This window comes from Crocuta crocuta, unplaced genomic scaffold (genome assembly GCF_008692635.1).
Source record: "Crocuta crocuta isolate KB4526 unplaced genomic scaffold, BGI_CrCroc_1.0 scaffold466, whole genome shotgun sequence".
Classification (NCBI taxonomy): Eukaryota; Metazoa; Chordata; class Mammalia; order Carnivora; family Hyaenidae; genus Crocuta; species Crocuta crocuta.
The window spans coordinates 2,496,107-2,521,290 of record NW_027529672.1 but is presented as its reverse complement, the minus strand read 5'-3'; the positions used below and the strand labels follow the sequence as shown (position 1 = coordinate 2,521,290).

General features: G+C 51.5%; 1 protein-coding gene across 5 annotated transcripts in view; it reads left to right on the top strand.

The window, feature by feature from the left end:
• Positions 1–25,184, top strand: part of DHX32 (DEAH-box helicase 32 (putative)) — a 56,192-nt gene that overhangs the window by 26,739 nt on the left and 4,269 nt on the right. For all 5 annotated transcript variants that reach the window (XR_013334830.1, XM_077762962.1, XM_077762963.1 and 2 more), the window contains exons 3-9: positions 4,053–4,246; positions 9,177–9,549; positions 12,264–12,509; positions 13,969–14,068; positions 14,156–14,314; positions 23,823–24,014; positions 24,632–24,781. Coding sequence is in view for 4 of the 5 variants with exons in the window: in XM_077762962.1 (XP_077619088.1) it covers positions 4,053–4,246; positions 9,177–9,549; positions 12,264–12,509; positions 13,969–14,068; positions 14,156–14,314; positions 23,823–24,014; positions 24,632–24,781 (1,414 nt within the window). In the remaining variant the exon portion in view is untranslated. The remainder of the gene's footprint in view (positions 1–4,052; positions 4,247–9,176; positions 9,550–12,263; positions 12,510–13,968; positions 14,069–14,155; positions 14,315–23,822; positions 24,015–24,631; positions 24,782–25,184) is intronic.

Below are 25,184 nucleotides of genomic sequence, written 5' to 3'. Positions count from 1 at the left end.
GACGCGCGTTCTCACCGCGCACTGCGGCACCGGTGGCCCCCCTCCCGCGGCCCGGGGCGGCCCCGCCGGGCTTTGGGACGGAGCTGAGACGCTTCCCGGCTGCGGCTTTCACACATTTGGCACATCAGGCAGGCCGGGCGGTGGCATTCGCACAGTGGGTTGAGGGAGGTGGAAACAATTGGTGGGTGAGTTCAGAATGAAAATATTTGCAGTCGTGATTTCCAGTAGGGAGGGTTTCTAGACCAAATAGGTAACTTGGGGTGTTGTCTATTGCCCAGACCCCCAGATAAATTTGTAAGTGGGTCTGTTTTTATTTTTTCACGTGTTAGAAGGGCAGTTTCGTATTTTGTTCACCAGATTGCACAACGTTTGCCAAGCCCTGAAGGGTCATTTAAGGTACACAGTGGCCTAGAACTCAGTGTTTCTCTGTGGAAAGAGCAAAGCCAAGTGCTTGATCGAAGGGCACAGGTACTCAGCGTCCAGGTTCTGGCCCTGCTGCCTTCTGATCTGTTCTCAATACCGGGGGCAGGGGGACTCTCTCCCACAGAGAAATAATGGACGAGAGAAATGAAATCTCGAACAGGTGCATCATTCATTGGTAAGAGGCTGAGGTTTATTAGGACAAAGTCAAAGCCACTTCCGAGGAGAATCAGAACCCGGGCAGGCACAGCACGGGGTGAACTGCAGCCAGGCGGCATGTGGATGTGCCCTGGGAAGCTGTGCTCCTGGTGTCCCTTGAAATCATGAAATGTCCACATTTCTAGCAGTTGCTGAATCACACTCCTTTTTTCAGCCAGTACTTTGAATCTGCTAAGGCACCAACCTTAACGATGGGCCTTTGCTGGCTTGGAGTGATCCAGAAAGTGTGTACAGCCAGAGAAACGATACGGAAGAGGATCTGAAACGGGCTCCATGCTGACAGCAGAGAGCCCGATGCGGGGCTCGAACCTGCGAACTGCAAGATAATGACCTGAGCCAAAGTCGAAATGCTCAACAGACTGAGCATCCACCCTGCCCCCCAGGCGCCCCGACTATTTATTTCTTCTCAGGCATAGTCAGCCCACTAGTGAGTGCTGCTCATGCTTCCTTTGCAGTTACTGTCCCTTGGTTTTATTTCTTCTTCCCCATTCTGAGTTCTGAGTCCAAGCCTTTCCCGTCCTTCTTTTGATTATATGATGATATCCTTAACCATCCATCCATCCAAATATTTATGATCCCTATTAAGTGTCAGGTCCTCTGCTATGTATGAGGGAAAGTAGGAGCCACACGTGGCCCGCTCAAGGGTTCTCCAGTCCAGTGGGGAGACAAAAAGCCAAACCAATGGTCTTAATACAGTTTTCACAAGAATGCTGTGTGAAATCTCTGCTAGAGACCTGGAGACTGGATCCTGACATGAAGGGAATCGGATTAAAAAAGTAAGAGTCTGGCAAGAATTTAAAAATCATTTAAATGGTGAGGAATGAGGGAGACAGAAGATTTTATGTGAATTCCCTTTTAGGTGACCTGTGATGGTGAAGGAGTTGAGATAGAGCATACAGAACCAGGGGCTTTTAAAATATTTGGGGGGCGCCCCGGGGGCTCAGTCAGTTAAGCATCCGACTCTTGATTTCAGCTCAGGTTATGATCTCACGGTTCATGAGATCGAGCCCCACCTCAGGCTCTGTGCTGACAGCGTCGAGCCCACTTGGGATTCTCCCTCCTCTCTCTCTCTCTGCCCCTGCCTCCCTCAGGCTCTGTTTTTTTTTTTTTAATTTAATAAAAATAAATTTTTTATTTTTATTTAATAAAAATAATTAAATTTTTATTAAATAAAAATAAAGTATTTTTGGAAAGTATAAGGAATTTGTTCATGCATCAGATATTTGTTGAGTAAAATTACTTGCAATTATCTGGTGACCAAGAGAGACCGCCTCTGGTGTCCCGGAGCTCTGGTGTCACGGTCTAGCGGGGTGGGTGGATGCCTGCAACAGACCAGCAGCCGCAGGACGCGTGAGCCGTGTGTGGTCGTTGGGTGGTGCCCTCGGGGGCAGTTGTGGAGAAAAGGTCCCGGGAGCTGAGGTTTGAAGGGTAACTCATCTGTTCAACCCACTTTACGGAGAGGAAACTGAAGCTTAGAGAAATTGTGATTTACAAATAACCAACTAGCCGGGGCCCCTGGCCGGCTCAGTGGGAAGAGCACACGACTCTAGATCTTGGGGTCATGAGTTTGAGCCCCACGGTGGATGTAGAGATTACAAGACAAAAACAAAAACATAACAAACTAGGAGCAAACCAGACCTGGGACTCTGGACTTTGGTCCCGATAGTGCCTGGTTGTTGCCTGGCGTGCCTTGTTCCAGATTCCCTGAGGGTAGTACCTTAAACGTTCATCTTTCATAGGACAAAGTGGGCACTGAATAAATTAATGAATAATTTTCAACCTGTTGACAAGGCTGACACCTATCTTAAAATGGAGGAATTACGTTTGCACGATTGATCGTTGGGGATTGGCATTCCACAGCTGCGGCTCATTTTGGAGTTACTTACGATTTCTGGCTAAGTGTCAAATTATAGTGAGGATTAAAATCTAAGAGTTCTATGATGGGTCTAGTAAATAGCAAATCTCAAAATAATTAAACACGTGAAAACCTCTAAATATCTTACCTGTTAAAAGTTTATTATCTAATTCAAATATGATCTATTTAAAAATACTCTTAGAGAGGTGCCCAGGTGGCTCAGTCAGTTGAGCATCCAACTTTAGCTCAGGTCATGATCTTGCAAGTCCGTGAGTTTAAGCCCCGTGTCGGACTCTGTGCTGACAGCTCAGAGCCTGGAGCCTGTTTCAGATTCTGTGTCTCCCTCTCTCCCTGCCCCTCCCCCACTCGTGCTGTCTCTCTCTGTCTCAAAAATAAATAAACGTTAAAAAAATTAAAAACACTCTTAGAATGATCTATTTTAAAAACACATGTAACAGGGCACCTGGATGGCTCAGTCGGTTAAGCATCCAACTCTTGGGTTTTCAGCTCGGGTCGTGGTCTCACGGTTCAGGAGTTTTGAGCCCTACATTGGACTGACAGTGGGGAACCTCCGTGGGATTCTCTCTCTGCTCTTCCGCCTGCTCATTCGTGCTCAACTTGCTCTCAAAGAAATAAACATTAAAAAAACACCCACATGTAACAAAGTATTATTTATTGGTAGTACCTAAGGTTATAGCATACAAATGAGACAGGTACTTTCTAGTATACTGATTCTTGCACAAATGAACTAGGTAAAACCAATTGCTCTGTAATGTTTTCAGTAAAAGGATTTTAGTATAAATGACGCAGGAGCAGCCTTGGAAGCGACTCTCTTCAAACCTGGATGGAGTGCTTGACCAGCGCCCTGGGCTCATTTCACATTGTATTATGATAAATGCTAGTGTATGTTAGCTTCTCTTACCAGGGATAAGTTGAGGAGGCTTATTTGGTTATTTTGTTCCGATCATCTAGGCTTATATATAAATGCTTTAATTTGGAGTCACGAAATGCTGTTTCATATTTACATCGCTTAAAACACAGTAGTTAATACCAGAGGCCATAGTTCCGATCAAGTTTCTTGCAACTGGAAGAAAATACCAGTCTGTAAATACATTAGTCTTTTCAGAAACATAGCTGAGGTTAAAAGAAATTTTTTTAACTTGCCTTTTATTTTTATCTGCTTTTTGTTTGTTTGTTTGTTTTCCAACTGGAAGAAGTCGAACTTTCACAGTCCCTGCTAACTCATGTTTGGTCTTAATTTTATTTAGTAATTTGCTAGGAATAACCCTGTAAGTTTACTTAGTAATTTACTAGGAATAACCAGTGACTTTATTTAGTAATTTACTAGGAATAACCAGTAACTTTATTTAGTAATTTACTAGAAATAACCAGTAACTTTACTTAGTAATTTACCAGGAATAACGCTATGCAGAAGCAGAGACTGTTCAGAGGTTCCCTAACGGGTGTATCGCAGCCGTGCTGCACGGCCAGCGATTTCAGTGGTGGGAGAGCGCGTGAGTTCCCGGAGGAGGCTGACCCCGTGTCCTTTTCCCTGAAGGTTCCTCAGTGGTGTGCCGAGTACTGCCTGTCCGTCCGCTACCAGCACGGGGGCGTGGTGTGCACGCAGGTCCACGCGCAGAGTGCCGTGCAGCTCGCCCTCCGGGTGGCAGATGAGATGGATGTTAACATTGGGCACGAAGTCGGCTACGTGATCCCCTTTGAAAACTGCTGCGCCAGTGAAACCATCCTGAGGTCGGNNNTATCTGCCCTGGGTTCCTGGTGACCCTGTGGTCTCGGGTCCCACAGGAGCGCGTCCCTGGATGTCTGTAACGTGCCCTAGCACCTGGCCTGGCTGTCCCCAGCCAGACATTCCCCACCCTGGCGTCACCGGGGCTTTCTCGTCTAGGCTCCTCCCACACCCCCCCGTAGCCCTCAGGGAGCAGTCATGACCTGGTTAGTTTGGACCCAGAGACCGTCAAGCTTAGGCTCCCCGAGCTCCTCCACGTGACCGTACGAGGTGCCTGGGCGGCCGCCAGGGTGCCACACCCACGTGGTTCTTTGTGCCCACGCGCCTTCCGCTTGGCTGCCCGGTTCAATCTAGGCAGGAAGGGTCACCTACTCCAGGAAGGCTTCCCTCTCCCCCGAGAGCGTCAGTTAGAAGGCGTGGTGCTGGGCCTCTGTGCGATGGCGGCCGTCTTCACGGCGGGTTAGACCAGCGGTTGTCAGAGTCTTCCAGGTGCCGAGGAGCCCCCCGGGAGCTGCCACAAGCTGAGACACAGGGGCGTCTTTTTATCGCTGTGTTTAGCTTCATCATGAGAGTCCCTCTGCGCAGAGGGAAAGAGACCAGAGAAAGGATAATCGGGGAAGCGCCCTCCTCTGAGGCAGTGGAGATCCTAGGCCACATCGAAAGTGGGGATCTTTACACCTCAAGGAGGTGGTTCAGGCTGCCTGGCCGCCCCCGGTACAGCCTGGTCACTCCAGGGGCCCAGGGCGCAGGTATCTCGGGAGCAGTGTATCGGCACGTCTGTAACCCCTCTGTGGGGCACACCGCGGGGGCGGATCCACCCAGGGCGACAGGGACGATGTCTGCTGTGCAGCGCTGTGGGCGTAGGACCCCCATCCACGTTCCCCCACCCCCTGACATGCTGCTTTCGTAGAGGGTGTTCAGCACGTTTCCCACTGGACGGGAGGAGCGGCGCCCTCCCCCAGGCAGCCACAGAGCCTGGAGCCCCTAGCGGAAACGTCTGGGGCCTTCTCCCACTCAGAGAGCCCGTGTGACTCATTTGGTTTGTACTAAGCTGCTTTCCCTCAAATGTTCATCTTCACAAATAGAAGACACGGGTCTTCGGGCTGGTGCTAAACCGTAAGGGATCTTTCCATCACCAGCGCCATGGCTTGAATTTCTTGAAGAGACGTGTGAGACCTTCTGCTTTCATAGCCATGGTGTCCCCAAGGCGTCAGATTAGTATATATGCTCACACTCTGTTATGCAAATGGTCTGTAAGTGATACAGCTGACACAGGTAAAGACCTACCTGCTGGTGACAGAGCAGGACCTGTGACCCGAAAGAGTGAAGTGCCGGAGTCCAGCTGCAGCTGGTCCAGGGGTGGACGGTGTCGGCCAGGGAGGGGTGAGAGAGGCCCGAGGTTCTTTCTGGTCACCAGGCAGGCATCTCCGCTCTGACTGGGGCTCAACTCTATTTTATGATTAAGTGTTTGGGGGGCGGCATTCTGATGATAAATTTTTTGATCAGTAAAAACTTTCCAGAACATTGATATGCATAACCTTACTATTATGATTTAGATAAGGGTACTTGAGGGAAGGTGTCTTTAGCATCCAAATACAAACAGGATAATGTTTTTAACATAGTAAAGGCAAATTTAGTTCTTTGTGAGCAGGGATCAATAGCCTATTTATTGCTTAATGGGAGGTATTAAGAAAAACAGGTTTTTCAGGAAACACAGTGTTTGCTCCCATTAAAACAAAAGAAAACATCTTTGGGCTCTGTGCTGACAGCTAGCTCAGAGCCTGGAGCCTGTTTCGGATTCTGTGTCTCCCTCCCTCTGTCTCTGACCCTCTCCTGCTCACGCTCTCTCAGAAATAAATAAAACATTAAAAAACTAAGAAAAAAAAAAGGAAACATCTAAACATTAGCCACAGAGCTTATAGCTCCTATAACGTCATCCATGCCCAAGAATAGTACAGTCAGTACTTTTGGCACAATCAGTCTGTACCAGAGTTGTTATTAATGTAAACCCGAAGGCCATAGGTCACCTTTTTGTATCACTGATTACTCAGTCCTGATCACTGTTTCCAAATTACTGAGCATCAGCGTTTTTCCAAGCTGTAACAAATTCCTTCACAAGGTGCAATCATCATACCAGGGCCAGAATAAGTCACTCCCAGGTGCCAATCAACAGGGCGCGTTGGGGGGTCGGTGCTCAAGCAGAAACAATTGAGTGGGGGTGGATATCCGGCCTCCCCTGACGCTAAGAGACCCGGCAAACCTGTCTTAACCTCACAAGGAGTTTTCTCAACTAGTGAGTTCAGAAATGGCTCCCGACAGTGAAGGGTCCCTAACCTTCAGAGTCATTCTGTGTCCTTCCCACTTTCACGTGGCCTTTCACAATCTCACGGTATGAATGAAAGGACAGCTCTGACTATATTCTAAAGTTCATGCATGTATTTTTAGATCTTTAATGCCATCTGCACTTTGGGAACCTTTTGGCCGGGACTCTCAGTTGTAGTTATTTTCCAAATGAAATATTACAGTGTTTTGATCTTAATAGCGATCAAGTGTAAATTTAATTGATTAATTTTCTTAGAAAGCCATGGAGATAAACAATTGTGGAGAAATCTAGCCATGTGGTCAGAGCAGGTTGAAGACCCATCTCACCCTTTAAACATCTATTATGTGTTGGTATGTAGCTTCCGTGTGATTTTTTAAAAGAATTTTTTACTGTTTTATTTTTGAGAGACAGAGTGTGTGACAGGGGCAGAGAGAGAGAGGGTGACACAGACTCTGAAGCAGGTTCTAGGGTCCGAGCTGTCAGCACAGAGTCCAATGTGGGGCTCGAACCCACGAATCATGAGATCATGACCTGAGCCAAAGTCAGATGCTTAACCGACTGAGCCACCCAGGCGCCTCCCATGTGGTTATTTTATGGCAAAACCCCCACCCCCTCACCCCCCAAGCGTTCGATCCTGGCAGCCACAGGCAGGGCTCCACTTGATGTTGACATTTGTTTCATTCTTATGTGCGCGTAGCATTCTTTCTTAATATGGAAAGGAGCTCTCAGTGGTGGGGGCTGAACTGCAGGTACAGCTCCAGAGGCATCCTGGGAGTTGGGGCCCCACTTTGGCCCCGCTTTGCCGCCTTGGCTGAGGGGCCCGGCCCTCGCATGGCCTTTTTCTCCTCACTTGGCAGCTTTTCTTGTCTCTGGGAGACCGCTCTTTCTTTCCACCCTGACAGCCCCCCATCCCGTGTGGCATCCGCAGATGCTCCGATTTGTGGCTAACAGAGTGGGAGTCACAGCAAAGAGGCCACAGCTAGTGAAAAGCCCCCTCTGATCAAAGAAAGTGTTCCCCCATTTTCCTCCTGGTTTCCGCGCTCTGAAGAGGCAGCAACGTGGCTACTACCGAATGCGTGTCTCCGCCACTTGCTCACCTGAGCCCCACACAAGCCACCCAGCCTCTCTGTGCTCAAGCTTCCCCATCTGTAGGATGGGGTATCTGCTCTCCCTGCTAGCGGGGTGGGTGTCGGGGCAAAATGAGTTCATGCGTGTGACCGACGCGTGTAAGCACCTTGTCCCTGTTAGCGACCTTTTCATTATAAACGTAAATTGGAACCAGATTCATTTTCTTGGAGATGTAATTCTAGCCATAATTTTTAATAACCTGAGAGTGAATAGCTATTTAAATGAGAGGATTTAAGGTTAACTACTGATTATGGAAGGCAATGTTCTGTATTTGGTAGCCTCTTTTTCATTTTCTTTGTAATCCCTTAGTATCTAATCTATTAGGTACATAATAGACACTTAGTAAATACAATCTTTTACATTTTACATCTGCCATTTTTTCAGATGTTACATGTAACAACCTAGTTCTTTAAGCTTTTTTTGTGGCCTTTTTTGAAACCATGGATGCCTAAATATTATATGCTTATAATAGTCTTTCTGAACTGTGTATGAGGATGTTTTGTAGAATGACACATAAATTTCAAATATGGACCCTTCTAGAACACAGGGTTGTGGTTTTTTAAATTTTTTTTTAATATCTTTATTTTGAGAGACAGAGAGCGAGCGGGGGAGGGGCAGAGAGAGAGAGGGAGACACAGAATCTAAAACAGGCTCCAGGCTCTGAGCTGTCAGCACAGAGCCTGATGCAGGGCTTGAACCCATGGACTGTGAGATCATGACCTGAGCCGAAGTCGCACGCTTAACGGACTGAGCCATCCAGGCGCCCCTAGAACACAGGTTTTAAAAGAATTACTCAAACTTTTATTCAAGGTCAAATTCAATATATTTAATTTCAGAAACTACTAATAAGACTTTCCTATATTTCATTTTTAGCCTCCAGGAACTTTGTATTAGGATTTTGAAATATAAACTGCATTTCCCGAAACTTTAATAATGTCTAAATATATATATATTTTTACACAGTTATCGGGAACAGTGCTTTTTTAAACACTGTATATACATGATGTTTCTAACACAGAGGTAGGAAGTAGATCTTTGTGTTCTAGGGAAAATTGAAGTATAGGGAAAATTGTATAGTTTTAGGATTGAGCCTTAGTGTTCCTTTAGCATTATCGGATCATCTGGAAGGCCAGGCTTTGCTGAGTCAAGTGGAGTTCTAAATAAATCCCCATCTTCCTCTTTTTAATTAAGCCTCGATACATTTACAAAACGCGCACACGCTGCCTCCCCCTGGCGGGGCACATTTCTCCCTAGAAGATCGGTGCTTAGATGAGTTTGCTGAGAAGGGGTAATTAATCTAACACGAAGGGAGTGGCATGGATTGAAATGACTCGCTTTTAGATGAGAGTCAGTAGTAATAACGTGTGATCTATCACACGAGCTCCTGAGGTAGAGAGAGGGGACCGCAAAGGCGTCGGCGCTCGTGTCCGGAGCCCGTCTGGTGTCCCCTGGGAGCCTCTCACTTGGCTGCCCCTTCTCTGTAGGTACTGCACTGACTCCATGTTGCAGAGAGAGATGATGTCCAGCCCGTTTTTGGGTAGCTATGGGGTCATCATCTTGGACGACGTGCACGAAAGAAGCATTGCCACGGACGTGTTACTTGGACTTCTTAAGGACGTTTTGATGGCAAGACCGGAACTGAAGCTTATAATCAACTCGTCGCCCCACCTGATCGGCAAGCTCACTTCCTATTATGGAAACGTGCCTCTCATAGAAGTGAGGAAGCAGCAGCCTGTGGAGGTGGTGTACCTGAGCGGGGCTCACAGGGAGTCTTTCGAGTCCATTTTACGCCTTATCTTTGAAATTCACCAGTCCGGTGAGAAGGGCGACATTGTGGTCTTCCTGGCCTGTGAACAAGTAAGTAAGTAATATTCTGCCCTAACCGAGGAACAGAGTTACCTGGGGGGTGTGGAGGCGTCCTTCTGACCTTGTTGGGAAGCTTTTAATAATTCACGTACAGGTTTCAGTTTGCTGATTCACTGTTTAAATGTTTGCTTCCATCACGCCCTTTCTTTAAATACTCGAGAAGACACGCAGGCAGGGTAAATAAAACGAGTTCTGAAAGGAGAACACGAAAGCACTTCTGAAACCACAGGCGGGGAGAACCCAGGACCCCGGGAGGCGGCTCGGGGGGTCCCCGGCCCTGGTCTCCAGAGCTGATGTGCCCCTGCCAGCCTCAGGCCGGGTGTCCAGGGGCCCCAGATGCTCAGCCGGGGCTGCCCCTGTGTCCTCAGAGGGACTCGGGAGGGAAGAGGCACGCGGTCTCCTGTCACACTCTCACTGTGTCCTGTGCGACCAGGAGCGTTTGCTGGAGACGAGGGCTCTACCCGAACGCCGCACTTGACGTGTCCCACAGATGCCCCTGCAGCCGTCACTGGAGTGTTAGGCGGAGAAATAGGATTTGTAGCACAGCGAGAAGGCACTCTCCCTACACTGGGGCTCCTTTTCTTAAGCAGGATGAGAAAGCTCTTACATGGATTCTGGAAAGTGTGGTTTCAAAAGAACAGTTAGAAATGTATCACCAAGGAGCGCCTGCGTGGCTCAGTCGGTTAAGTGTCCGACTCTTGGTTTCGGACCAAGTCGTGATCTCACGGTTTCATGAGTTCGAGTCCCACGTGGGGCTCTGTGCTGGCACCGCAGAGCCTGCTTGGGATTCTCTCTCTGCTCCTCCCCCACTCATGCTGTGTGTGTCTCTCTCTTAAAATAAATAAACCTGATTTTTAAAAAATTTTTAACTGTTTATTTTTGAAAGAGAGAGCATGAGCAGGGGAGGGGCAGAGAGAGAAAGGGAGATGCAGAATCCATAGCAGTTCCAGGCTCTGAGCTGTCAGCACAGAGCCCCATGTGGGACTCAAACTCATGACCCAAGCTGAAGTCAGACACTTAACTGACTGTGCCACCCAGGCGCCCCAAATAAATAAACTTAAAAAAAAAGAAAGAAAAGTATAGCTGAGCACTTACTACTGCTTTTATGGTCCAGGTGCCATTTGGGCTTGCACTGGATTTTGGTTTTGTTTTTATTTGTGACTGTTCACCAGCCCTACTTCCCTCCAGTACTTTGTCATCTGAATCTAGAAGCCCCCACAACCGCAAGGATTCAGTCTTTCTTCTTAGAGACTAATTTCCTGATCTTTTTTTTCCTGCCCATCATCTTACTCAGTAAAAGTACTAGTTTTTAGTAGACCATAACCCTAATAGGTAGTAATTCCAGTGAGGAAGCAGAAACCAGAAAGGAAAAAGGAAATTGTTTGATGTTGGCTGAGGCACCAGCTGAGCAAAGACGGGTATCTCAGCTCTCTCTCAGAGCCTGAAGCACACACGTCTTTCAGAAGCACTTGCGAAGTATTTATGCAGCTTTATACTCCGAGCACAAAGGATAGCCGGCCCTCCCAGCACTGGGAGCATCAGACGGTCTTCTCAAAACTTAGATTTTACCTGCTTCCATTAAGGCAGTAATTCAGAATCTCAGATATATGACAATTACCATAGATTTAGCGATTTTTCATGTATGGCTTATACAGTTTCACCAATAGATCTTCTACCTATTATAGCAATTTATTCTGTTATTTCCTAAGCCTGCATGATTCAAGAAAATCCTGAGGAAAATAATAAGATGATTAGGCAGCCAGGGGAAGGAGTCCTGAAGATGATTATGGGTTCTCAATGTAACTAGGTGAAGCCTCAGGAAGGGAAGATTGGCAGAAGGAACGGTCACTCACCAGGTGAAGAAGAAGATAGAAGTTTTTCGGGGGGCAGTGGGGAGAAAGCATAATTAAGACTGACAGCGGGAGTAGTCTTCTTTCAAGTCAGAGTTGATAGGAATTCCAAAATGGATTTTTGAAAAATAAAGTTCATAACAGAACTGGGGAGATGGTCTTTAAAAAAGGTATTTTTTAACCTTTTAAAGGTTAAAAGCTTAACGTAAGCTATGATTATTGACATGGTGCCTTGTGAATAGTCAGACTTTAGAAGATGCATTTTTATCCAGGCTGGTGGTAGAAGCAATAAAATCCCAGCACTTAGAAAGGCTTATAATCAGGGCGCCTGGGGGCTTAGCCGATGAAGTGTCCGACTTTGGCTCAGATCATGATCTCACGGTTCGTGGATTCAAGCCCCGCGTTGGGCTCTGTGCTGACAGCTTGGAGTCTGGAGCCTGCCTCGGGTTCTGTGTCTCCCTCTCTTTCTNAAAGTGCGGTGATGTATCATCATCGATATGAGGATAGCTTCTGTTTACCTGTCATTGATAAAAGATGTGAGAAATTGCATCAATCTAGAAAAAAGTAGAGTAAATGCACACAAAGGCACAGGCAGTACATTTCACAAGAGGAAGACCATTTTGGACGAACAGCAATGAAATTGTTTATAAGTTATATTTAACTTCCCCAAAGAAATGTACGCATCCACTTGTGTCGTCTTTTCACGTAATGATTCACAGACACAACAACACGGGTCTTTCTTTCCCTGCGTACGTTATGTGCCTTTTGCCTGTAGTTTTAGTTAATGCAGATATCTTTTTTAAAAGTGGTGAAGTTGCACCATATTCTCACGGATGATGTTAATTTTTACTTTAGGATATTGAAAAAGCCTATGAAATTGTCTGTCAAGAAGGATCTAACTTAAACCCAGATCTTGGGGAGCTGGTGGTGGTTCCTCTGTATCCAGAAGAGAAATGTGCATTGTTCAAGCCAAATGAGGAAGCAGAAAAAAGATGCCAAGTGTATCAGAGGAGAGTGGTGCTAACCGCTAGCTCCGGGGAGTCTTTGATCTGGAGCAACACCGTCAAATTTGTAATTGACGTGGGCATGGAGAGGAGGAAGGTAAGTTACCACGTGTGTGAGTCGCCTGATCAGTTTCTTGGGTTCCTGCTGTTGTGTTGAGCAGGGAGTGAGAGTGAACTCCGTGATGTGAGGAGTGTCCGAGTTACCCCTGTGCACAGAGGAAGATTATTGCGGCCAGTGGCCACTGACCAGCCTTGTTTTCCCACGACTGCCTTTCGCTGGCTTCTTGGTAGTACCCCCCCACACTCTGTTGTCTGAGGAAAAAGTTTTGAGAAAAGACAACTACTAAAGCAGAAAGGTGATGGTGTTTTTCCTTTAGCTAAGGTCCCAGCGAAATGATCAGACTCCTAGCCCGGTCATTTCCTGTGTACGTCCTCTGAGTGTTTGGGGGACCCCCTTTCTCGAAGCAATTAGCATCTTCCCTGGGGTGATTTACCAGAAATTCGTTTCAAGTGCACTGACTTTATCAGATTTTGGCTTTGTTGTTGATGGGATGAAATTCTATCCTGAATTTTTAAAAATATTTTTTTATAACTACCTTTAAATAAAAAAATGAGGAAAACGGAAGTAGGAGATCTCAAACTCTCAAAGACACTGGAACTTAAGGAACCATAGCATTTAAGAACTTGAGGGGCGCCTGGGTAGCTCAGTCGGTGAAGCGTTCAACTTCGAATCAGGTTTGTGGGTTCGAGCCCCGTGTCAGGCTCTGTGCTGACAGCTCAGAGCCTGAGACTACTTCGGATTCTGTGTCTCCCTCTGTCTCCACCCCTTCCCCCCTTCCTTGCACTCCGTCTCTCTTAAAAAAGTAAACATTAGAAAAAATTTAAGAGCTTGAAAAGAACCTACCAGTGTCTTGATCCATTTCACCATCATTCAGGGTTGATGTAGCTCTTACCCGTCTAGGACACGGGGTCCCCTCAGTCCCCTACCGCAACATAGCAGTTCCAACCATCCTGAAGGTTCCCTGGGAAGCAGCTTGGGCTCTTCCTGAATTAGTCCACCGTTCAGAGAACCCAGGGCTCTCACCTTCCCCTCGAACTGCCGTAGCAAAAACCCCTGTTGGCGCCATTGCCGTTTTTGTCTGAGCTCGTAGACCGGGAAGGCTCGGCCTGTGTGGTCAAGATCAGACCGCTGGGATCAGAATTTGAATGTCACCTTGAAACGACGCAGCCCTGGCAGATGATAAGCCTTTCCTCCGTGCAGCTTATGATGATCTGTCATCATTCACAGCGTCCGGGAGAAGTGACACCACCACTATTTCAGGAGACGGTGCCGCGGTCCCATATTTATTGAACTTGCACTGGAAGCAGACAGCCTCTGAATCCATTTATCGAGGCACAAGCCGTTTCTGTCGCAAGGCAAGAGAAACAGTAACAAATGGTGTCCAGAGAAAATGAGCCTGGGGCCGAGCGTCCCGCAGAGCGCCGCAGACCAGCAGCCCCGAGGTGCAGCGAGCCTGCGCGATGTGATACTAACGAGGCTGTCTCTCCGTTTGCAGGTGTACAACCCTAGGATCCGGGCGAACTCCCTCGTCACGCAGCCCATCAGCCAAAGCCAGGCAGAGATTCGCAAGCAGATTCTCGGTTCATCCTCTTCAGGTAGCCCCCCGGCGGCGAAAACCGGTGGAAGTTGCCCGACGAAGGCAACCTGGAGACGTTAAAACCATCTCCCTTGGTGTCTTCCAGGAAAACTTTTCTGTCTGTACTCGGAGGAATTCGCCTCCAAAGACATGCGGCCGCTTAAGCCGGCCGAGATGCAGGAGGCCAACCTGACGGGCATGGTGCTTTTCATGAAGAGGATAGACATCGCGGGCTTAGGCCACTGCGACTTCATGAACAGACCAGGTAGCTCTGGGCTCCGCGTTCTCGGGGGCGTGGCCGAGGCGTGGCTGAGACGTGTGCCCTTGCCCCCCGGCCCGGGCCCAGGCCTGAGAGCAGGTGGCATTTGGTGGTGCAGGTGGGGATTTAATCACACTGAAGAGGTGTTCCCGTTAGAGGGAAACGTTCGGGGAAGTCATTTTCTGATAAACCTCTAGGAACTACTTGGCCTGACACTGGAGAATGATCTGGACCCTGGAGCCTGGGCGGCTGGGCAGGGCAGGGGTGGAGTGTGAGGCGGCCTTCAGCTGATGGGGTGGGTGTGGGGGAGGTTCCTGTGGCCTCACGGGTTGCCTGTGGCACGTTTGTAAGTCCACAGCCCTTCCTCCCTCAGCGCTGTCACCCGGGGGTGGGGAGGAGGGCTCCGATGGACGTTCCTGCCTTTGTAATTAACCCGCTTCTCTGTGCAGGGGTGAGGTTTTTAGGCTTAGGGCTAAGACTTTGTAGTTACGGGCCGACCAGCTTTCTCCAAGGGGAGTCTCTCCTCTGGGGGGCTCCTGAGAAAGCCCCCCATCACTCGAGAGGTGCTGGCTTTCTTCCACCCCCCACCACACCCCCAGTGCCGCCCTTCACCTTGGGCAGCTCAGTGGAAAAACCAGCCGGGGCTGTGGAAAGGCCTAGGAAGCAAAGGGCCAGGCGGCCTCAGCGGCATGCAGGGCTGTCACACCACACACTCCGCTCAGGAAAGGAAGCCCGGGGCACCTAGGGGGCTCACAGCTGGTTAAGCGTCTGACTTTGGCTCAGGTCATGATCTCATGGTTCGAGAGTTCGAGCCCCGTGTTGGGCTCCGTGCTGACAGCCCAGAGCCTGGAACCTGCTTCAGATTCCGTGTCTCCCTCTCTGTTCCCCTCCCCCTCCCACCCCCCCTCTCTAAAATTAGGAAACATTAAGAAGAAGGAGGAAAGGAAGTCAAGACTGGCTCTTCTTAGCCTCCTACCTTCTGGTACGTTCCATTAGCTTATCCTACCCGGTGGGCAAACATTTCTTCCAGTCTGCCTGTCATTCTAACATGAGGGAGATGATCTTCAGTATTTAGTTTAAATAGTCAACAATCAGCTGGCGAAGAAAGGTTAGAAGAGCAAATGCTCTGCTTATTCTTGTCTATTTTTAAATTTTTTTTTAAAGTTTATTTATCTTGAGAGAGAGAATCCTAAGCAGGCTCTGCACCGCCAGCACAGAGCCCGATGTGGGGCTCGAACTTACAAACCGCAAGGTCATGAGCTCAGCCAAAACCAAGAGTCAGACACTTAACCGCCTGAGCCGTCCAGGTGCCCCTAATTCTTGTCCATTTAAACACCTGCCTGTCCCGTGGGGAGAACAGCAAGGACGCGTGTGGTCGGTGCCAACACAGTAGGTCGTTTAAAGCTGCAACAACCCTCTGGGGTAAACACCGTGATGCGATCCATCTCACAGACGAGAAAACTGAGTCACAGAAGTCAGGCAACACACACAGATGGAGGTGAACTCTGCCTGGGTGTCTCCTCAGAGCACACCAGAGCCCCGTGAGCCTGCACGTGTGTCCTCGCCGTCAGGGCCCTTTTCCGGCGGAACGTGCGCTGGCCGTCTCCACATCACCCCCAGAGCTGGTGGGAGCAGGTCACGGTCACCTGGCACTTCCTGAGCGCAGTCTGCACGTGGCAGGACCGCGACTGGACCGGGAAGCAGCGCCTGTCCCCTGGCCTCACGCCGCCGCCCGCCCTCCCTGCCCGAGGCTGCCCCTCCCACTGCCCCCCTGCCCGCGTCCAGGCGTCTTCACCTTGGGAACCGCCGCTTTGTCCGCGGGCCCGCAGCTTGACGTCGGCCGAACGGAGAGGGTGCGTGAGGCCCGTCCAGGTCCTGACAGAGCGCTGATTGCCCTTCGCTGGCACTGCCGTCCACTCGTGCTTTGGTGAAAAGGGCTTCCTTCGTTTTTTCGGGCTCCAGGCCAGTGGGTGAGATTCTCAGAATGTTCCTCACAGGCTGAGTGACGAACGCACCGTTGAGTCCCCAGCCCAGAGGCCTCGTGAGCAGAGAGCATCCTTGGAAATGGTGGAATTTCTCCTTTTTTGTGATGCTTTCTCCCAGTTCCTGCGTTTTTCGGTCATCTTGCCCAGCAGCGCCGTTACGGTTTACGAGCACTTGAGAAGTCCGGTATTTTAGAGTGACTCATTCTCAAATATTTCCGAAAACGGCTAGTAGAATTGGAGTAGGTGAAGTAAGAGGAAGGTCCTCTAAAGATGCCACACTTGGAAATGAAAAGGTGCAAAGGAAAGCCGACGGTGGAGAAGGCTTGTCGTCCTAAGCGGCGCACCCCTGCGGAGGGTGCGAGGCGTGGGCGGGGCCCGCGGCACCCACCGACCCAGGAGCGTCCCCAGAGCTTTCTTCACCCGGAGGGCCCACAGGTGCACCTCGCTCTGACCTGGGGTCGCGTCCTTCCCTGGGCCTGTTCGGAGTTTTACAACGAAACTCTCCCAGTAAACACTTTGGAAAATGAGTTATTCCGGGGAACCCCTTGGGGTCTTGGACGTTCAGCGCGAACTTTCTCACCTGAGGAGTGGGGTGGGGGGAGATCTCCTTATCCCTTCTAGAATCCGTCTCCTTCCTCTGCAGCCATTTCCTCCCGGGAGCTCTCTGTCCTTCCAGAAGGACTGTGGACGGTCTCCTGCAGTGTCCGTGCCCCTCCCCATCTGGCTGCGGGGCCAAGCCTGCAGGAAGCCACTGAAACCCAGGGGGGCATGGAGCCCCCCGGGGAGGCTGTCCTTGGGCGGGAGACTCTGGCCTCCCTGAGGCACAGAGGAGCTGAGACACAGACGGGACAGAGGAGAAGCCAGAGCAGAGTGCACGTCGAGACTGTGGCATTTGGGCGCCCGGGAAAATGGGCTCGCACCCGGGTGGCGACCCTCCTGCAGGACTCGGGGGACATGAGCCGGTGTTGCTGGGCTCCCGGCTTCCCTGCCGGACAGTGTTCCTGGGGCCCGGCTCCTTGGTGCCCGGCCGAAGTGACGAATACATGCGCGCGTGTGTGCTGACCTAGGAAGGAGCAGCTCTGGGCAGAGCAGTAGTCTGACAGTGGGACGTAAAGTTGTAGAGTGTGTGGCAACCTCGGCTCAGTGCATCTGTCTTAGTGGAAGCGTGGGGTCATGGGAATCATGGGGGTCCGATGGGCCAGGGCTGGGGACCCTGGCGGCCCGTGGAGCTGGTGACAATATCCCGGTAGCCTCCACCCCGTGACTTTCAAACGACCTCCCCCGCTTCTCCCGGCTTTTCCTCTGGTCACTGAGGAAGAAAGTGAGGGTCTCTGCCACGTGCCCCCGTTTCTCAGGTTTCTCATCGGTGACCTCAGCTTCAGACGGCTGGGCTTTTGTCCGAGGCCAGTCGGCCGCAGTAAGCCCTGCAGAGACCTTGCAGGGAGCGAGCTCGCAGAGACACGGCTCATGTCTGAGAATTCCCTTCCAGTGCCACAGCTCATCGCTCCGGCCCCGGGATCACCATGTGTCGGTTCCCCGGGTATCTTCCTGTTCCCGACAGTAGGTGTCTGGCAGCCTTGCCAGGCAGGGAGAAGAAAAGCAGGCTTTGTGACCTCAGAGATCCCGAGAGCAAACAGCAGACCTCCCGCGGCCTCCCGCTGCGCTGCCCGGAGCTGAGAACTGGGGACAGAGGGTCAGGGTGGCGGCCTCTTTTTGTCTCCTGACAATACGCACACACCCGGGTTCTGCTGCGCTCGGGACAAAGAGGACTGTGGACTAAGTCTGACTCATCGTTTTAGAAGGAAATAAAGATGATGCTTGCAGCTGCTGCATTAATCCAACTTCTAACTGAAATCCACAAGTGCAGCAAACGTGTTCCCCTTTTCAGGGTCCATGAGCCGTGTGCAAATGAACTTGGCATAACCAGGCTACAGGCTATTCACTGAATTCTCCTGATATCAGTCTTCTAAAAAAGAAAAAGGGATCCATTGTTTTTCCTGCCTGGTGCTGAAGCCTGGCCTGCATCGTGGGCGACGCCCTCATTGCGGATCTGGATCCCGAGGCTTCGGACCAACGGACCACGCCTCCTCCGGGACGGCGACGGCGCCCGCACAGAGCCGGAGACACACTAGCTGCGGTGCACTGGACTACCCCAGAGCCCGCCTGTGTATCTAGGGGCAGGTGGCCAGACCCCTGGCTTTGGAGTGGTCTATGAGACGAACCCCCCCTAAGACATGTCGCCAGGCGTCGTGTGCAGGACGGGAGCTCAGGAAAGCGGGAGAGGACGCAGGGCAGAGTCGGCAGCGGGAGGGGTTAAAGAGGCCGCGGTGGGTTGAGCTGCGCTGAGGAGTCAGGCGGCAGCAATCGGCATCTTCTGGAATCCTGGCCGCCACAGGAAAGCCTAGTTTGTGCGGGCGCTGGAGAAGCGTGCGCGGGTCTGCACGTCACCGGAAACGTGGGTTTACAGAAGGGTCTTTAAACAGGACACTCTGTGCCAGGAGGAGAGCAGAGGGAGGGCGGGCTGAGGCTCCCCGCTCGGGCAGTGGCGCTCACAGCCTCGCCCAGGACGCCTCCGGCCGCCGCCCCAAACAGGCCCGGGCTGAGCAGGTGGTCTGGCACCGCCCCGGCAGGAAGGCCCCACGTGGGTTTCGTGGGTCTGTGTGAAGGCCACGCAGTCTTGCGGTGTTCAGGTGGCCAGGCAGGAGTGTGAGAAAGAGGCACAGATCCGCTAGAACAACCCAGGAGTGGCCAAGTGAGGATCTTGGAAGCTTCTGGAAGCGACAGAGTAATTTTTCAGAAAGCGAAGAGGAGAACGGGAGAGATTTTAGGAGGCACAGAATGGAAGCGTTTTCAGCTCTTGTTACGCTTTAGGCTCTTCATAGGTCCCGTGAGCATGTGACCACTTAGCCAGGCCAGGGTGCTCCAGGGGGAAAGGGGACGCTGTGCATGATTAAGCAGGGGTGAGACATGGGGACGGGTCGTCCTTGGCAAGCCAGGGCAGAGGGGCACCGGAAAGCTCGGGCTCCAGAGCAGACTGCCAGGGCGCCGGTCCCAGCCCCCTGGTTCGCTGTGTCACATCCGGCATTATGACGCCTTCTCAGGGTCTGTTTCTTCATCTGAATGGAGTGTAATCAGAGTAATTGGTTCGCAGAACTGTCAAGATACATTAGTTATCATACGTGGGCCCCGTAGAAACGCAGCTGGCACAGGGGTACCTGGGTGGCTCAGGGGGTTAAGCGTCTGGCTTCAGCTCAGGTCATGATCTCACAGTTTGTGGGTTCGAGCCCCACATTGGGCTCTGTGCTGACAGCTCAGAGCCTGGAACCTGCTTCAGCTTCTGTCTCCCTGCCCCTCCCCTGCTCATGCTCTCTCTCTCTCTCTCAAAAATATGCATTAAAAACAATTTAAAGGAACGCACGGGCATGTAGTAAACACCGTGGCTGTCACTGACTGCGTGACCCCTCCCCACGCTCTGGGACAGGTGTGTGGGCCCCGAGCTGTGCAAGGGCCTACACGATACGGTTTTCATGGTGGGAAGCAGATACCGGACGGGCGCTGGGAGGCAGCACGAGGGGCCTCGGGACGGCGGTGGCTCACAGCAGCGCTTGGACGTGGAGCCAGGAGGCGCGCTGCGGGGGGCGGGGGCCCGGGCTCAGGTCTGCGTTTTGCTGAGGAGACACTTAGCCCCGTGCCTTTGGCAAGTCACTTAACCTTTTCCTCACCTGTAGCATGAGATACGGTGTCTGCCCTCTTCTGTCAGGGGGTCACTAAGAGGTTCAAATGCGGGGGCGCTGGTGTGGCTCAGTCGGTTGTGTCTGACTCTTGATCTCAGCTCAGGTCATAATCTCACAGTTTGTGGGTTCGAGCCCCGCGTCAGGGCCTGCACTGGTGGTGCGGAGCCCACTTGGGATTCTCTCCTTCCTGCCCCCATTTTTGTGCTCTTGCACTCTCTCTCTCTCTTTCTCTCAAAATAAATGAACTTAGAAGAATAAAGGTTCAAATGAGATTATGCAGAAGTGCTGCGCACAGTGTGGGGTGGGAGTTAGGCACGCGCCAGGCTTTGTGAGCATGTCCTGTGAGATTCAGGGAAGCCGAAGCCTTTGCTTCCCCTCCTTTCGGACTCAGACTCTTAAACTCCTTCCCTAAAAGTCCTGGTTTAGAGTTTACACTTCAACCCAAAGCCGCCTCTGACCCCTCAGTCTCTTCCTTCTGGGGACTTCGCAGTGCACGCAAGGCCCAAGTCTCAGTCCCAAAACCAGTTGGGACCAGAAACTTCATTTGGGTTTTTTTTTTTTTTTTTTTAACATTTATTTATTTTACTTTGAGCGNGTGTCCGTATCTCTTGACTCTTCTCCTCTGCTCTCTCTTCAGTCCACAGAGCACAGCCTTGGCTGTGTTCCGCCTCAAGCCCCGTGACGTCCTGAGTCAGCCCCTGGAAGGTCCTGTTTCTCTGGGTCCGAACCGCAACACAGAAGCATGGGTTCCGTTTGAGAGGGGGCCCGCCCTGAACAAGCCCGCCGGGCCTGGCGGCCGGTGGTAGTGCAGGAGGTGGTCACGTGGCGCCGCAAACATGCCTCTCGGGGAGCCGAGGTGCAGCTCCTAGAAGAGGCCAGCTGGGCGAAGCTGCGCGCCCAGGACACTGGAAACCGGTTGTTGGTCTGTACGTGGCTGTCCCTCCGAGGACACCCCCCCCAGAAGGCCAAGGTTGAGCCCGTCCACGTCCACGTGTGTACCTGCCCCCAGGGCCTTGCAAGTGCCAGCCGCCAAGACAGTCATGAGTGGCTTGAGGGGAAGTGAGTGAATGAGTTGAATGTTAGCCTTATGGGGAAGTACGGTAACCAGCAAACCTCCCCCCCAGGCAGCCTCAGCTCCTTCCCACCCTAAGGCTTAGTCCCCTCCTCGGCCTGCGCAGGGTGGGAGTGAGGGGAGGGGCCCCTGGCTCTCGGGTCTGGGGCTCCTTCCACGGCACAGTTAGGAGCAGAGCTGGCATGCGGCAGGTCTGAGCGCACAGCTAGGGGAGCTCGGAGGGGCCGGGCCGGGAGTGTCTTCCATTTACCAGCGGAGGCCACCCGATCTCGAAAATCCTTTCCAGTTCTGGGGACTCAGACTGAACTTTGATGCTATATCCTTAGCGGTTAGAAAGCAGGTTAAGGAGTACGGCGGGAGGAGAGGGGCCGGCCCTGGCGTTGGGGGCCGCGTAGCGGGAGAGGCTCCTTGCCCTGCTCTGCTCCTGCAGGTTCCTGTCTGCCCGGACGCCTGTCACATTATTTCCCATGGAGCACACTGGAGCGACCCTGCCGTGGAGAGCCTTTTCTCAGCCTGATCTTAGCTAAGACCATTTTAGGAGCCACACTGGGGAGAGGTCTTCAGGCGTGGAATGTAATATTAGCAAATTCTATCCAGTTCGTTATTAGTTCCTTTGCCTGTATAACCTACATTCGTTAACTTGTTCCTTCTAATAGAATTGAGCCCCGGGAGCAGCCTCTTTTTTTTTCTTGCATGAGGCCGAGAACAGAATTAGGAAGTCGTTTCTGCGACAAAAATGGGGACAGAGCCAGGCCGAGAGGCCAGATGCTGACGGACAGTTGCCAAAGGGCCCGTAACTTACAGCGCAGCAGCTTTGCTGATTTATAGAAACGGGTTCCTAAACACTTTACAGTAATCAAGCGCGTGCTCCTCACACCTGCTGCGTTTCACCTGCGATGCTTGCTTCCGTTCCTGCTTCTCATACCTTCTCTGGCAGGACAGAACTCTCAGACTTTTTCCTTCCACAGCCCATCCGCTTCCTTCCCGGGACTGTCTTCTCCAGGTCTCCTCTCTGCCCGGGGGTCCCCAGGAACAGATGAGGAATGCGCCAGGGCCCCGCGCTGGCACCTAGGCGGGACTGAGGGGCTGGGGCCCAGGGAGGGATGCGACCCTCCTGGGCAGCCCGGCCGTGCTCCGGGGTCCATCTCAGTGAGACCGTTCACAGCCACCGGGGAGGTTAAACTTTTCTTCCAGCCGCGAATGAAAGCTGTGCCCCAGGACGTCCAGCCTGGGTCCCGTCCGGGCACGTTCGCTGGGCCTGCTTTTGCTCGCGGCCCACGTGGTGCAGGCCGAGAGCAGGCCGTCACCTGTCCTGCTCTGCAGCGAAGGGACTGGAGACCTCACGAAGCGCGGGCAGCTCCGGCGAGCGGTTTCCCAGCCCACCGTAGCGTCTTCTCCCGGTGCTTTCGTTGTGTCCGGTTAGGAAGGAGGGGACGCTTCCTGAGTTGGTGACAGACTGGCTTGTGAGTTATGCAAGTTGCCTGATATCCTGACAAGTAGCTTGGCAGGGTCTGAACAGCAAATAAGGAAACTCCCAGATGCCAGTAGGTTAAATTGCTTCTTAGGTCCCCAGGGTCTTTATCTCCGGCTCAGCGTGCACGTGCTGGAGTTCAGACAAGGAAAGCTCATAAATCCTCTGGTTTCTGGGATAGGACATGAAAGCAGCTTAATACTGTGTGATTTGCTTCTTTCTGCAGCTTTTGCTCTCTCACTTTCTAGACAGGTGAAAAACACGTGTATTTAGTAATACAATTTTATCCTACAAGAGCAAGAATACGTTGCTTTGAATAAATGGGTTATGTTTTTTGGTGGAGATTAAGCATATATAATGAACACACTGTTACTGGGGTTCTGTAAACCTAAAGGGGAAACAGAAAATCAGGCTTCTGTCCTTCTTTGCACGCAACATCCTTGTCACGGTTTCCGCCATCCGAGTCCCGGAGCAGTTTCATTTGGTTAATTTTTCCTCTTTATTATGGGACTGTATTTTCCTGTTTTTCATGCCTCGTAATTTTTATTGGATGCTAGACATTGTACATTTTGCCGTGCTGGGTGTTGGATATTTTGTTTTCCTATAAATGTTCTTGAACTTTATCCTGGGCTGCAGTAGGATGCTTCCAGATCCTGGTCTTCATCTTTTCGGTGGAGCGGTGCATGTCTGGGGGGGTGGTTCGTCCCTTCTGCATCTCCTTCCCCGGGCCCTTGAGTTGTGAGGGTCCCCAGCCCGGTGGGTAGACGAGGGCAGTATCCTAGCTCCCGTGGGAGCACCAGGCACCGTCCCTCCAGTCCTCTGCGCGGTTCTGGTTGCGGCCTGACGTAGCTCCTTACACATGCTCAGCAGACGCGTCCAGGGGGCTTTCCATAGAGCTGGAGTCCTGTCTCTGTGGGCCTCTCCCTGTCGGGCGCTCCCCGGCCTGTGAGCTCTGGCCTCCTGGGTCTCCCTGAATCCTCAGAACCACCTTCATAACTCGGAGTCTGGTAGGCCCTGCCTGGGTCCCCGTCAGGCTCTGCAGCCAGAAAACTCTTTCCAGGCCATAAGCTGGGCAGCCGTGAGGCTCACTTCATTAGGGGCCCCCTCTCGGGATTCACTGTCCCTCACGGCCTGAAGTTTTGTCGTTTCACGTATTTTGCCCACTGTTTGGCTGTTGCACGTGGGAAGGGAGGTCCAGTGCTTGCTCCTCCCTCTTGGTGTAGGCGGCTGATGACGGTTTTGTCCTCGCCAGCACCGGAGAGTCTGATGCAGGCGCTGGAAGACTTGGATTATCTGGCGGCCCTGGACAATGACGGGAACCTCTCTGAGTTTGGGATTATCATGTCGGAGTTTCCTCTTGACCCCCAGCTCTCAAAGTCTATCTTAGCGTCCTGTGAATTTGACTGCGTGGAGGAGATGCTGACCATCGCTGCCATGGTGACAGGTACTCCCTGAAGGGCTGTTCTTCCGTGTGTGAGGCTGACCGGGCATAGAGTGAAATGAGGTCCGTTTGAAAGGTTTTAAGAAGTACCTAACAGAGGCGGTAACCCATTCACCCTTTGAAGTGATAATGAAGTATTTTACTGGCTTTAAAAAAGTAGAAAGTTATAATTATCTTAATATGAAAAAATCCATCAAAAGCCAGTGAATTTCTTAAGCAGACATTGAAGGAAAAATGTGTCACTAGAGGTGTTCTTCCCCAAAGAATTAGGTGTTTGTTTATTGCCTATTGCCTCATTCTTGGTTTATGATGTTTTAGTTTATTCTCTTACTGGCAGAAGAGGCCGAAGGCTGTGCTGCATTAGAACTNGCCAGCCAACTCTGACGGTAACACCAGCGGGCTGTTAACTGCTACGCAGGCCTGAGAGAAGCAAACATAAGGGAGAGAAACATTCATGACCACTCCCCCCCACGCCTCTCTGATTTGTAAGCAAGCAAGAATAGCCTTTATTCAGAGAATCAGACAGGAGCAGTCTACGCAGTGGCGAGCCCTCCATTTGCGCCGTGCTAAGGTGAAGCAGCTTCCACATTGCTGACCTTGTGACCTCCTGCATCTTCAAGCTCCCAGTTGCTTCTCCAGTCCGCCACGTGGAGCCGAGGAGGCTGCCTTGACTTGCTGGAAGACCTTCTTACATCCTGAAGGAGATCACTTTACCCTCATCAACGTTTACAAGGCGTACCAGGACACGGCTCTGAACTCCACCAGTGAACGTAAGTGAATGCCCGCGATTCTGAGAAACTCACTCGTGTCCACCCCTCCCTCCCCAGATAAAGGCGCACTGGTCTAAGTCACCTGTCTGCGGCCCTGCTGGTCACCTAGGGGAGTGGCACCCAGGGCCCTAAATGCACTGGCTGGCTGTGCCTGTGCAAGTCCAGTGCTTGGCCCAGCCAGCCTTCAGCGAGCAAGCCTGGGCGTGACGACATGGGGACAGAGACCCGCTCTGTCCTCCCGGGTCCTGGAAGGAAAGAAAGTCACTGCCACCTCTCAGTGCCCTGGGGTCAGAGCTGCGCTTTGTGTGTTCCCTAAGTCACATTCACTAGATGGAGACAGAAGGCAGACACGGATGACAGAGCCAAACCAACAGACCCCCGCCCCCTGGCTCCAGATAACGGA